The 14,909-nt window shown below is 35.6% G+C and overlaps 1 protein-coding gene across 2 annotated transcripts in view; it reads right to left on the bottom strand.

The window, feature by feature from the left end:
• LOC142323974 (inositol polyphosphate 5-phosphatase K-like) overlaps positions 1 to 14,909 on the bottom strand; it is a 65,335-nt gene that overhangs the window by 37,061 nt on the left and 13,365 nt on the right. For both annotated transcript variants that reach the window (XM_075364430.1, XM_075364429.1), the window contains exon 2: positions 10,865 to 10,990. In XM_075364430.1, the coding sequence (XP_075220545.1) occupies positions 10,865 to 10,990 (126 nt within the window). The remainder of the gene's footprint in view (positions 1 to 10,864; positions 10,991 to 14,909) is intronic.

Raw genomic sequence — 14,909 nt, 5'->3', positions numbered from 1 at the left:
AAATAGTCTCAGAGGATGTTAATAACAAAAATCAGGATTAATAAGAATGAATGACCAAAGCAATAGTATTAAAAAATTGAGAAATTAAACATACACATGATGAGGTCAATTTTCATAGTTACAGAAGGGAACTGGAATTAATCAAAGAAGAAATTCCTCAATTATAGTTTATAACAATAAAAAAAAAAACAGCTATTCACCTACAGATCAGATGTTGATTCAGGAGGATCAGAAATCTCTTCTCAGACGAAAGACTGCTTGGTATTGCTAAAATTACAGAAAACTTAATAGGACCTTTAATTGCAATAAATTAGAACATAAAATGATAAATGCTTCTAAGAGTAGTAAAACTGCTGACCCAGATAAAATTTCATCAGAGCTAATTATATTCCTGGAACAGTACAAGCATTGCAGTCTTTCATAAATTATTTAATATAATCTGGAATTCAGGATGTTACCCTTCTTTTGAGAAGGGTAACCCTTCTTTTTGAGAAGGGTTTTGAGAAGGCCCCTTCTTTTTGAGAAGGGGCCTTCTTTTGAGAAGGCTTTCATTAACTTTTATTTCTATGCCAAAGAAGTAATGCAAAGAAATATAAGGGGCATAGGCTTTTTAGTTTGAAGAGTCATACTCTCAAAACATTCCTTAAAATCATGCATCAGAGAGTTTTTAGTAAGTGAAAGGACTATCAGCAACTTACAGTTTGGATCCAGATAAGGATTTGGTGCACAAGAAGCAATATCTGCAATAGATTCTTGTTCAGAGTTGTTATAACCACAAAAAGAAGTGTTATATAAAAAAAACACATGCCCATAAATCATAAAAAGGCAGTTTTTATACATTATGTAAAGATAATCAACATGGTGCACCAATCTAAGCTTATGGAGATTCTTAGTCAGATGTATACAGACCAAAACAGTAGCTGTATGTTTTGAAATCAGACAGCACAGGTACTGATTAATGGAACTCTTTCTGATATGGCAGAGATCTGTAGAGTTGTTGACAGGGTGCATACCTGTCACTTAACTCTCTTTATATACTCTTTTTTGGAGCCTGTCTTTCATGAAGTTCTTGATGAGCATGTTGTGAAAATCAATGATGGATTAATAACATTCACTATAATGAAGACACAGTACTTATTTCTTTATATACATAAATGATCTTCAACAACTTCTCAACAAAATGGATGAATGAGTTTTAAAAGGTAGACTTAAGCATTAAAACTAAGAAAACTGAAATCACGATTGTTTCCCTTGAGTCAGATGCATTTGATAATAATGGCCAACATTTGAGGATATGGCAACAGACTAAGTTAATCGATATAAGTGTCCTTCAGACCTGGCTTCATGATGGTTGGACATCAGACATGGAGATTAAATATAAAGTAAAAGATGCCTGGAATGCATTCATACAATTCAAGAAATTATCCATAAGTACAACTGACTTAGGTTAAGATTCATGAAATATTAAATCTGATTGATACTACTGTGTGGTATTGAAGATTGGAGGATGTGCCTGCAATGAATAGAACAGAGGCCTTTGAGATGTAGACCTACTGTATGTAAATTGTTAAAATACTGTGGATGGTAGGAATAATATTCATCAGTGGATATGCATGTAATGAAGAAAAGTTATAATAAAACTAAAAAATTCAAGTAAAAGACTTCATTCCAACTTTAAAATTCTATAATTAAAAGATAATAAAATTATTAAGCCAAGATCAGAAGAATATTGAGGATTCCAAATAAATAACAAACATACATATACATTATACATTTAAATTGAATATAAAGTTTATATAACCCCCTAACAAGTTTTAACAGTTTTTACAATGCATTGTTTCTCATGGAAAGGGGAACCATTTACAGTTGATTTAGAGTAGTTGTTCCAAGTATTTCTTATGGTAGTGACACTACATCAAAGTAAAATGACACATATTTATAAAGTCACTTCCTATGGAGAACAGGTAAAATGTTACTTGTACGGCTGAATATCATTTATATTTGAGTGGGCCTAGATGGCTGACATGCTACAATATACTTGGCTTGGTGAAGAAATCTACAGAAAACCACTTAATTCCTTACTTATCCTATTAACCCTGGAATAGGATGCTTGTTATTCTTGATAATAAATACCCCAATCTTTGAAAATTACTTATGTCTCACATCAGCCATTACAATTGCAGCAATACACTCATAGGCATGTGCCAGCATGCACACACAAATGAAGATCATAAATATAAATATATATATATATATATTTTAGTCAATATTAAAAAAAAAAAGATAAGGTTCTCAATTAGACCAACTTGTGTTATTTTTTATAGTACATGTTACTTTTTATAATACAAGTCTTATTTCCTATGTTTAGTAAAGAATCAAAATAATGTAATAATATATAAACCTGATGTTATGATATTTAAGTATGAGGGTCGTTCATTAATTAGAGTAAAATGGCTGTAGAAAAATTATTTATTCACTGACAATGAAACATTACTTTTCAATACAATCCTGAGCTACATTTAGGCACATATTACTTCTTTCTGTGAGCTTTCTTATTCTACTAGTAAAGAACCTAGGTGTCTAGCCATCCTTACACCGCCGCATTCTTGGCCTACACATTGTTGCCAAATTTAATATCATGAAAAAAGTACCAGGTTTTGTTTGAGAGGACAAAACAAAAATCAACAAGGTGAATGTGGCAACATTTCATGACCCAACCTTTGAATATCTTTGCGTTTTTTGAGCAGTATGAGGAAGGTATTATTATGCAGAAGAATTATGCCTTTTGAAAGAGAACCAGGACATTTCTTCCTTACTGCAGGTTTCACTTTATTTTATAGCACATCACAATAGAATTTAGTGTTGACTGTATTCTTACAAATAAACCCAATAAAATGAGGCTTTATTAGCCCAAAACACTGTTAGCATCACTTTACTGGGTGACACGGGTTTGAATTTTTTCCTGGCAGGCAAACTTGAAGTTTCCATTATGTAGATTGACATTTGGCTTATGACTCAAAATGATTAATCTAAGTTTTATAACAAGTTATTATGCAGTCTAAAAAAGGAAAACCTTCTGCTAAAAACTGTCACTGAAGTCCAGTAGAAGTGTGTATTCAAAGATATCTAAAGTTTAAGTAGACTTGTTTCAGAACCCACCTTGAACATGTTTTGAGATAATTTAGGTATCATAGATAATGGAATTGACCAGTGCTGATTGTCATATTAAAAATTTCAAGAATTTCCCAAATTTTTATGCATCTGTCCTAGTGAATAAGATAATCAATGGGATTTACAAAGCATCAATCAAAACTTTAACTGATCTTCCATTTAAATATTTTCATGGTACTGTTTTTATGACAATGTTGTATCAACCACAAGTTAATTCTGGACAGTTTTAAACTTTCAGAAAATAAAAATCTTATCACAGCATGCTGTTATAGTACATGTTTACTTACGCAGAACTGACATTACGAAATACACAAAAGAGGTTATAATAATCGAAACTCTTTTCAAACAGTTGATATTTTCTGTTTTCTATAGCTTAATCAATTAAATTATTTTTCTGCTCTTGCCTTTGTCTCTATAATTACTGAACGACCTTCGTATCTTCATGGAAAACTTATTAGAAAATTTACATTAACTTATTAAATCTTAAAGTAGATTAAAAGTTTATTTTCTTATTTTTATCAAAATGGTGGTTATACATACATATGCAAATTTGGTCATTATACTTATCACAAAAAAAATAAGTGCTTTTTACAGCACTCTCTATTATACATATTATAAAACTTAAAAATAATACATAAATGAAATAAATAAAAATAACTAAATATAACTATCTTTTAAAACCACACTAAATAGAAATGTTATGATATTTAAGTATGAGGGTCGTTCATTAATTAGAGTAAAATGGCTGTAGAAAAATTATTTATTCACTGACAATGAAACATTACTTTTCAATACAATCCTGAGCTACATTTAGGCACATATTACTTCTTTCTGTGAGCTTTCTTATTCTACTAGTAAAGAACCTAGGTGTCTAGCCATCCTTACACCGCCGCATTCTTGGCCTACACATTGTTGCCAAATTTAATATCATGAAAAAAGTACCAGGTTTTGTTTGAGAGGACAAAACAAAAATCAACAAGGTGAATGTGGCAACATTTCATGACCCAACCTTTGAATATCTTTGCGTTTTTTGAGCAGTATGAGGAAGGTATTATTATGCAGAAGAATTATGCCTTTTGAAAGAGAACCAGGACATTTCTTCCTTACTGCAGGTTTCACTTTATTTTATAGCACATCACAATAGAATTTAGTGTTGACTGTATTCTTACAAATAAACCCAATAAAATGAGGCTTTATTAGCCCAAAACACTGTTAGCATCACTTTACTGGGTGACACGGGTTTGAATTTTTTCCTGGCAGGCAAACTTGAAGTTTCCATTATGTAGATTGACATTTGGCTTATGACTCAAAATGATTAATCTAAGTTTTATAACAAGTTATTATGCAGTCTAAAAAAGGAAAACCTTCTGCTAAAAACTGTCACTGAAGTCCAGTAGAAGTGTGTATTCAAAGATATCTAAAGTTTAAGTAGACTTGTTTCAGAACCCACCTTGAACATGTTTTGAGATAATTTAGGTATCATAGATAATGGAATTGACCAGTGCTGATTGTCATATTAAAAATTTCAAGAATTTCCCAAATTTTTATGCATCTGTCCTAGTGAATAAGATAATCAATGGGATTTACAAAGCATCAATCAAAACTTTAACTGATCTTCCATTTAAATATTTTCATGGTACTGTTTTTATGACAATGTTGTATCAACCACAAGTTAATTCTGGACAGTTTTAAACTTTCAGAAAATAAAAATCTTATCACAGCATGCTGTTATAGTACATGTTTACTTACGCAGAACTGACATTACGAAATACACAAAAGAGGTTATAATAATCGAAACTCTTTTCAAACAGTTGATATTTTCTGTTTTCTATAGCTTAATCAATTAAATTATTTTTCTGCTCTTGCCTTTGTCTCTATAATTACTGAACGACCTTCGTATCTTCATGGAAAACTTATTAGAAAATTTACATTAACTTATTAAATCTTAAAGTAGATTAAAAGTTTATTTTCTTATTTTTATCAAAATGGTGGTTATACATACATATGCAAATTTGGTCATTATACTTATCACAAAAAAAATAAGTGCTTTTTACAGCACTCTCTATTATACATATTATAAAACTTAAAAATAATACATAAATGAAATAAATAAAAATAACTAAATATAACTATCTTTTAAAACCACACTAAATAGAAAAAAATAATACTTTTTCAATCATTCTTTGGAAGTTTTGATGTAGGTTGTCAAATTAAAAATGTATAAATAGGTGCCGAATTAAAAATTAATAAGTTAGTAGTTAAAAATTAAAAAATTAATAAATTAATAAGTTTAAAAATTAATAAGAAATTTTTTGTTGCAATTTGACACAGACCTCAAAAGTTGAAATTTAAAAGACTGAAAGTATTGTTTCTTTTACAATTAAAAAGCAAAAAAAAAACAATTGTCAGATTCCATAACACATGTATGCAACTATAACACCAGCATCCCTGCAAATAACATACCAACTCTCAGGAAAAACAAGCATTTCATGTCAAGTTTACTAAAGACAGTAAATAGTCAGGTTGTTTCTTGTTTATTCAATGAAAAAATATATTGTTACATAATAGCATATACAAACCATTAAAACACAGCTGATAAATTCAACTCTACTAGAAGTGACACCTTCACACTTTTCACACAGTTTGAGGAAGGTTAATAAGATTACAGTGGAAGAAGGAAAGGTTCAATTATTAGTGGATGAATTGATGAGTGCTTGTGATGGTCTCCTACCCCTAAGGTGTTACAGGGCTGGTCTTCCACCTGTTTATTGGTGGAATGAGGAGATCTCATGAAAATGCAACCAATGCCTAAGGGCCAGAAGGGAAATTCAGCGGACTCAGCTAGGAAACATTGTAAGATACTTTACAAACAGAGAAGGAGGGAGCTACAGAAGCTCATACGGGAATCCAAGAAGGCTTACTGGCACAAACTTATTGAAGAGATTGAAAAGGATCCATGGGGGAAACCATACAAGATTATTGTTAAGTATGCAGCGAGACCTAGAGTACCCATACTGCTATGGATGTGGAGGCAGCCCAGTACATCATTGATGGATTACTTCCACATGGAGATGGTGTTCCGGCAACTACTTCAGGTGAGAAAATAGATCTACCAATGTTCACGAAGGAAGAATTAATGAAGGTGATGGAGTGCGTCCCTTGTGACAAGGCCCTTCGTCCTGATGGGTTACCAAACTTTGTGATTAAATTGGATGTCCAAGCCAGTATGGATGTATTTCTTGAAATTTATAATACCTGTCTAAGAGAGGGGGTATTTCCAGCATTGATGGCACCAAGACCCACATCCTGTCAGTCTATGTCCCAGCTGAAATAAGCTCCAATTCAGCCAAGGATGAATTCTATACCCAGCTCCAACACATGCTGGATTCAATCCGAACAACTGAGGTAACCATCCTGGCCGGCGATTTCAATGCTGATATCAGTGGGAATAGGCTTGGATAGTAACTAACAATGAGCAACTTCAGGCATGGAGTCATCAATGACAATGGTCTATACTTATTGTCTTTCACAGCATCAAATTTTTTTTTTTTTTTTTTTTTTTTTGTTTAGCCTCCGATAACTACCGTTTAGATAATACTTCCAGAGTTTGATATGTATGAGTGTAAATGAAGTGTAGTCTTGTACATTCTCAGTTCGACCATTCATGAGATGTGTGGTTAATTGAAACCCAACCACCAAAGAACACCGGTATCCATGATCTAGTATTCAAATCCGAGTAAAAATAACTGGCTTTACTAGGACTTGAACGCTGAAACTCTCGGCTTCCAAATCAGCTGATTTGGGAAGACGTGTTCACCACTAGACCAACCCGGTGGGCTAGCATCGAATAATCTCGTTGTAAGAAACAGCACCTTTCCACATCCACTGAATCACCAGATCACTAGGTGAAATTCCATCTGGCATCGACTCAGCAGTATTGGATTACATCCTGATCAGTTCCTGATTCTAGTCATCACTCCAGGATGTGCGTGCCATGTGAGGACCAGATTCTATCTTGCAGGATCAGATCCTGTGAGGATCTGATCACTACCTTTCTCGGGCAAAAATACATCTGCGCCTTCGTTGCACCATGCACAAATCACCACCTACAGCTAGACTGAACTGGTCACACCTGCTAGATCCCATATGCAGGCAGGAATTCCAAATTGCACTTTCAAATTGATTTGAACAGGCAATGACAGATGATGATGATAATAAGGAGAACCAAGGGTCTAAAAAGCCATCATGGAATGTACCAAACCACTTCGCCCAGCCATTCACCATAGAACGCAGCCATGTATCTCAGATCAGTGCCTGGACGTGGTGGAAAAACGAAAACAAGCAAACCTGACCAACTATGAACACTACTGTCAATTAACCAATGTCCAACAGAAAATGAAAGAAGACAGGGAGGGAGCATATTGGAATGAGATAGCAGCTGATCTTGAGAAAGACGCATCCAAGCACAAATATCACACCCTCGACCGCACATTCAAAGTTAAACGGGAAGACAAAATCGACCAACAACAACATCTGAAAGATGAATGAATCCTTTGTACGATCGCCACATGAACGGCTGCTACAGCGCAGGAAGGAGTTTTTCCAAGAACTCTACAACTACAATGCTGGATCTCCAGCAGCCCTATCACAAACTGATGCACCAGCAATGCCAGTAAACCATGACCACCCAATGGGATTGAAGAAGTTAAAACAGCAATAATGTCGTTAAATCCACCTGGAGTGGATGAGGTCACAGCAGAGACAATCAAAGCTGGAGGAGGGGGACATTCTACTTCACTGACTCCACACACTACTTCTTGGTTGACCTGACTCACAGAGTATGAACCTTCCATGTGAAAGAAAGTCATCATCATAGCAATCCATAAAAAGGGGAAGAGTCAAGACTGCAAAAACTACCATGGCATCAGCCTCCTTTCAATCACTGGCAAAGGGTACATGAAAGTCATTTCAACTGTGACTGCAGAAAACATTATGAATAGATGAGCCGTGAAAAGCAAGCTGGATTTTGGCCACATCATGGCTGCTGTGATCAGATCTTTGCCCTCTGCCAGCTGATGGAGGAAAGAATCAAGTGCAGAATACATTTATTGCGTTCATAGAATTTTAAGTCAGCATTTGACTGCATTCACTGGCCTGCGCTGGAAAGCACTGAAAGCCAAACTTGTACTCTAGGAAACCACTTTCTTTTTTCAAGCATCTCACAATGGGTCAACCAGCTGCATTGGATAATTCGAAACGAATTATCCAATGCATTTCCTATTCAAACAAGAGTTCACCAGTGGGATATCATTTCTCTAATGCTTCTCAACATTGTAACTGATGTTATAATGAGAGCATTTGCAGGAAGGCAAATGCCTTCCTTGTACTTATATCCCTTATATTTATACAGGGTGTCCCATATAAAACGCAACACATCAATCACTCATCCATGAAATTTCAAAAGTTAAGCTTACTCCCCTACTCGTTACTGAAATGGACTCGTCCAACATCTTAACATCGCGACGACGCAGTAGAACACAACCGATAGTAACAACAATGCAATCATAACGTTCAGTGTATTGCTAGAGACAAGATGGTGTTTTCGCTAGATGAACGTGTTTTCATTGTCGAGTCGTACTTCAGTACGAAATCAGTGGTTGCAGTGCAAGATTTGTTTCGCCGTAAGTACCCAGATAAACCAGCTCCTAACAAAACATCAGTATCAAGGTTAGTCGCAAAATGTAGAGAGACCGGTTCTGTTAATAACAAGGAACACAAAAAATCTGCGTCAGTGTTGAATACAGATACAGTCACTGAAATCAAAGACCGATTACTCGCCTCGCCAAATAAATCGATCAGACGTTTGTCTGCTGAAATTAATTTGTCTAAATCAACTGTTCATCGGGCGACCAAACAATTACAATTACGACCTTATCGCATTCAAACGGTTCATCAACTTCTTGAGCCCGACAAAGAAAAACGGCTACAATATTGTCAACGGTTCCGTCGATTTCTGCGTGAGGGAATTAATATTATGGATTCGTTATTTTTCACAGATGAAGCACGGTTTCATTTGGATGGCTAAACAGCCCAAACAGTAGAATTTGGAGTGCTGAAAATCCCCACGTTTATCACGAAAAACAATTACCACCCGCAGAAGTTGGGCGTGTGGTGCGCGATATCGCGGAAGAAAATAATCGGTCCTATTTTTTTCGAGTACACCATTAATGCAGAACGATATCAGGATATTTTATTTCAGTTCATTGCACTCTTGGAAGAGGAAGACAGACACTGCTGGCTACAACATGACGGTGCGACATCGCACTACGCAGGTTCAACTTCTGATTTCGTTGAAGAATTCTTTGCTAATCGTGTTATCGGTCGAGGCTTGTGGCCACCATGATCTCCAGATCTGACTGCGGCGGATTTTTTTCTATGGAGTTACCTCAAAGAAAAAGCCTACATCAACAAACCACGAATACTTGAACAACTGAAAGTCAATATTGAACAAGCTGTATTGAATATCCAGCCACAAACTTTGAAAAAAGTTGCAAGAAACGCTGTAAAAAGAATTGAAGCTTGTATTCAAGAAGATGGCGGCCACTTCCAACATTTACTCTAAATGTAAGGTAAAGGATTGTAATAATAAAAATTACATTTACACATGCCTTTTTATTATTTCAATACCTACCAATATAAGGTTGGGTTACGTTTTATATGGGACACTCTGTATATACTTCCTTGTACTTATATTGTAAGGTACAATATATGGATCACTACCTAACCGACCTGATGTTTGTAGACGACAGCGAAATATTTGTTAACAGTGATGCCAAGGCCACAGATATTTTGTATGAGATCTCGAGGACAGCAGAGTCCTTCAAACTCAGGATCAATGTTGACAAAATGAAAATACTAATATCTGATTGCTCACAGTCCATTGTTTATCTCGGAAGTGCTCAGATCAAACAAGTCCAGGAATTCAAATAACTCTGATCACTAGTTCAAGAAAAAGTGGCATCTACAGCTGAAATCCCTGCCAAGGATTGGGCTAGCAGCTACAGCTTTCGCCTCACTAAAGTGGTGCCTATGGAAGCGGGCAAACATTACCATCCAGACAAAAATCCACCTCTTCCACACACTTATCATTCCAATTCTCCACCATGGATCAAAAACTTGGACCCTCCTCCAATCAGACTTGAACTGGCTAGAGGTTTTCAAAATGCAATGCCTGCAGCAGATCATACGGGTCTCACTTTATAACCATATACGAAATGATATGGTTATAAACAGATCCAGATGCAAGCTGCAACCAACAGCTGAAGAGCAGATCCAAAAGTAGAGGCTAAGATGGTTTGGTCATGTGTGCAAGATGGATCCAGATCACTTACCACACAGACTCCTCTGCAACATCCTACTCAGTGGAAGATTCAAAGATCTGTAGCAAAGAAAACTTAGAACAAGTTGCAGATGACCTGAAGAATCGGCAAATTGACCTCAAACAGGCCAGGATCATCGCTATAGACTGTAAAGCATGGAAAAGCATTGTGAGCTAAGTTCAGAATCCTACGGCACTCACAACAGCGTATTGGTTGCACGGCCAGCCGCCCCCTCGTCACCAGCTAGGGAACAAAGAGTTAGAAGAAGGTACAAGAATAAAACATAATTTAATATAAATAACAATTTTACTCACCCAATTACATAGAAATCAGGCACTCTATCTTTATTTTGTGGATTTAAACCTAAAAATTTTTCTAATTCACGTTCCACTTCATCTTCTGGTAACTGAGCAGCCACATTCCATGTGATTATGTAAAAACTGAAAAAGAAATGGAAATAAAGAATTTCTATAACAGAATTATAAATAAGTTAGTCAAAATAAAAAAAAGATCATGCAGAGATAAATCTTGGTTCATTTTCCTGTCTGCCATTTTATGTTCTTGTAATAAAAATCTATATCATAAGAATGAATACAGATATTTTAATGAAATTTGGTGAGCATGAACCTAACAAGATTTACAAAATAAGTAAGTCTAAAAGTTTTACCTATAAAAATTCCAAATTAGCTGCCATTGAATTTTTTAATTATTAATTGCTTTGTAAATATTATGTACACTGTTATTTAAATGTTTATGTACATCAGTCAAAATCTGAGATATGGCTGAAATTGTTAAATTGGATCGCCAAAATTATTCAATCTGAGAATTTTGCGACAGTTTTCGCTTACTAATAACAAAATTTATTTTTATTAAATATTTTCAAATTAATCAGTGAAGATGTTAGTAACTAACAATTATGCAGCAAATTCTAATAAATTTTTTTTATTCCCAGTATATACATCTGTTACAACTACAACTAGTGAATAATAAGCAGCCCCCATGCTCCAATGAGATGAGGATGATATGTAAATGAGATGTAGTCTTCTACAGACTCAGGATGACCATTCCTGAGATGTGTGGTTAACTGAACCCCAACCACAAAATTATACTGGTCTAACATTCAAATCCATTCAAAAGCAACCATTTTTTATAAGAATCTTCAACTTCAAAAATCAGCCGATTTGTAATGAGTTTAATCACTAGAGTAGTATTACAGGTTAACCGTTAGTTTAACCTATAATACATTTGAGCACATATTTTTTGTTATATGCAAAACAAAGATGCAGAAATGAAATTATGTTTTGTGCGATAAAATTATTATTTAGAGATCAATTGATTAAAAAATTCTAATGGTGCCATTATGAGATTTTATAAGGTAAAATTTTCAAACTTATTTATTTAGTATATGTTTTTGGATACATGTACAACAAATTTCATTAAAATATCCCATCTGTTTTTAAAATCAGTTATTTTTTGTTATATGCAAAACAAAGATTCAGAAATGAAATTATGTTTTGTGCGATAAAATTATTATTTAGAGATCAATTGATTAAAAAATTCTAATGGTGCCATTATGAGATTTTATAAGGTAAAATTTTCAAACTTATTTATTTAGTATATGTTTTTGGATACATGTACAACAAATTTCATTAAAATATCCCATCTGTTTTTAAAATCAGTTTAATGAAAAAAAAAATGCACCCAAAACAGCAAACACAGGGTAAAGGAGCATTTATCCATATGTACCTTTTGGATTATTTTCATGTCCTAAATTAGTCCTTTAAGTTTGGCCAAACCTAGCAAGCATTTTCAGACTTGTATCTGTATCAAGCTCTAGATCAGTTCCCAAATTATCTCCCTCTATCCTGAATCATTAAGGAATATATCTAAAGTAAAGACCGCTGGGAAATTTCTCTCCTTAAAGTTGGCGAACCTGTGTCGTTCATAGCCACACTAGTAATGCACACACTGCATTGTTGTCTGTAAGCTGTGGCGTTGTAGTATCTTTGATTACGTGTGAGTTATTGCGTTATAAAATGAATAGGAAGATTTATGTTGCCGTCGACTGTGAAATACGTGTAGCCATACGTTTTTTAAACCATCAAAACGTTAAGCCGGCTGAAATTCATAGGCAGTTGTTTTCTGTGTACCGTGATAATGTAATGAATGAAAGAAACGTCCGAAAATGGTGTGAAAGGTACAGAATTAATGTGCACGATGAAGAACGTTCGGGGAGGCCCTCGATAATCACCGAGGACTTCAACGATTTCCGACCTGGCCCTTCTTTTTCTGATGTTTCAAGAGCTGTTGTTGGTCGCATTGTTCATGACCATTTAGACTTCAGAAAGGTTTGTGCACGCTGGGTGCCGCACATCTTAACGGAACGTCACAAAAAAATCCGAATGGAATGTTTCCTTTGAATTTTTGATGCGCTACACAGAAAAAGGCGATGAGTTCCTTAATTCAATTGTTACCGGCGATGAACCATGGATTTCGTATTACACGCCAAAGAGAAAACGGCAGTCAAGTGAATGAAGTCATCCTCAATCACCAACCAGACCAACAAAGTTAAGCCACAGCCATTTGTACGCAAACTGATGGCCACAGTCTTTTGGGATCGGTTTAGCATACTGCTGATTGATTTCATGCCACGAGAAACGGCTATAAATGCGGAGGCCTAATGCGAAAATCTACGTAAGTTACGACGCGCCGTTCAAAATCGGCGACGCGGGTAGCTGACCGACGGCGTCATCTTGCTGCAAGTAAATGCAAGTCTCCATGTTGCGGGTCCGACACGTGATTTACTGAGAACATTTGGATCGGAAATTTACGATCACCCTCCACATATTCCGGACTTCGCTCCTTCTGATTACCATTTTTTGGGGTAATTAAAGGAATTTTTGAATGGTAAGCAGTTTGCGGGTGACGATGAACTGAAAAATGCTGTTAATAAGTGGCTAAATGGACTGGCGGCAGAAGAATACGACGAGGGTATATTGAAGCTGGTGTATCGCTACGATAAATGTCTTAATTCATGTAGTTTAAGAAAAATAGATATTTATGAAGTTTTCAGAAAAATTTTTTACAATGAAACTGTCGTTTTACTTTAGAGATAACCTCTCGTACGTAAGTATCTAATCTATATATATATATATATATATATATGTGTGTGTGTGTGTGTGTGTGTGTGTGTGTGTGTGTGTGTGTGTGTATGTGTGAGTCAACTACAGATTATCCGCGTTAACTGGTAAGATTACGGTTAATTCAAAATCATAGCAAAATCGCAATTGATCCAAAAATAATATTTAATTTAATAATATGAGTTAAAATGATCTAATCCTGTACTGCAGTAGAGTATTTACATGAACTATTATATTAAGGTATAACGGTAAATAATAAAAGAAAATAGAATACGCCACACTACACTATTATGTACCTGGTAAAATTAACAATCCGGGATTTACGAGGGTTATTTTTTTCAAGGTCCGATCAGTCGCGAAATAAAAACCCGCGCAAAAATCAGATGAACCTTTGCGCAGCGTCTCTAGTATGGCCTTCAATCAAGCCGCGACACTTCGTTTAGTTCTGCACGCAGCTACCACGTAAACATGTCTACAATAATAGCATCTCCCGCCAAGTGTGAAATGCGTGCTGTAATTCGATTTCTTCAGGCTGAGGGGTGTAATACAGCTGAAATTCATCGACGAATAAGTAATGTGTACGGTGAAACTTCTAAGTGCGACAATGGTGCAGGAACTTTAAAGCAGGACCTACAGATGTTCATGATGCAGGCGGTCAGGGAAGGAAGAGAGTGTCTACCGATGATCTCGTTGAGCGAGTGGATGAGGCAATTCGAGAAAATCGTCGGTTCACAATTTCTGTATTGAGCGATTCGTTTCCTGAAATTTCAAGGTCAGCTCTCTACACCATTGTGAGTGAGAGACTTCAGTACCAGAAACTGTGTGCGAGATGGGTTCCCAAGATGCTGTCCAACCATCACAAAACAATGAGAATGGACGCCTCCCTAATGTTTCTCCAGCACTACCACAATGAAGGAGAAGATTTTTTGAACTAAATTGTCATAGGGGACGAGACATGGGTCCATTTCGAAATTGAAGAAACAAAAGAACAATCCAAACAGTGGATGCATTCTCATTCTCATTCCAGTAAACCAAAGAAGTTCAAGCGAACCTTCTCCAACAGAAAGTGTATGGCTACTGTGTTCTGGGACCGGAATGGAGTTCTCTTGGTGGAATTCATGGAACGTGGCACGACCATCACTGCAGCCTCATACTGCGTGACTATTTGCGTGCAATTCAGAATAAGCGGAGAGGAATGTTGTCATCAGGCATTGTCTTT

The sequence above is a fragment of the Lycorma delicatula genome, chromosome 4, assembly GCF_047948215.1.
Source record: "Lycorma delicatula isolate Av1 chromosome 4, ASM4794821v1, whole genome shotgun sequence".
NCBI lineage: Eukaryota > Metazoa > Arthropoda > Insecta > Hemiptera > Fulgoridae > Lycorma > Lycorma delicatula.
This window is presented reverse-complemented; position numbering and strand designations above follow the sequence as displayed.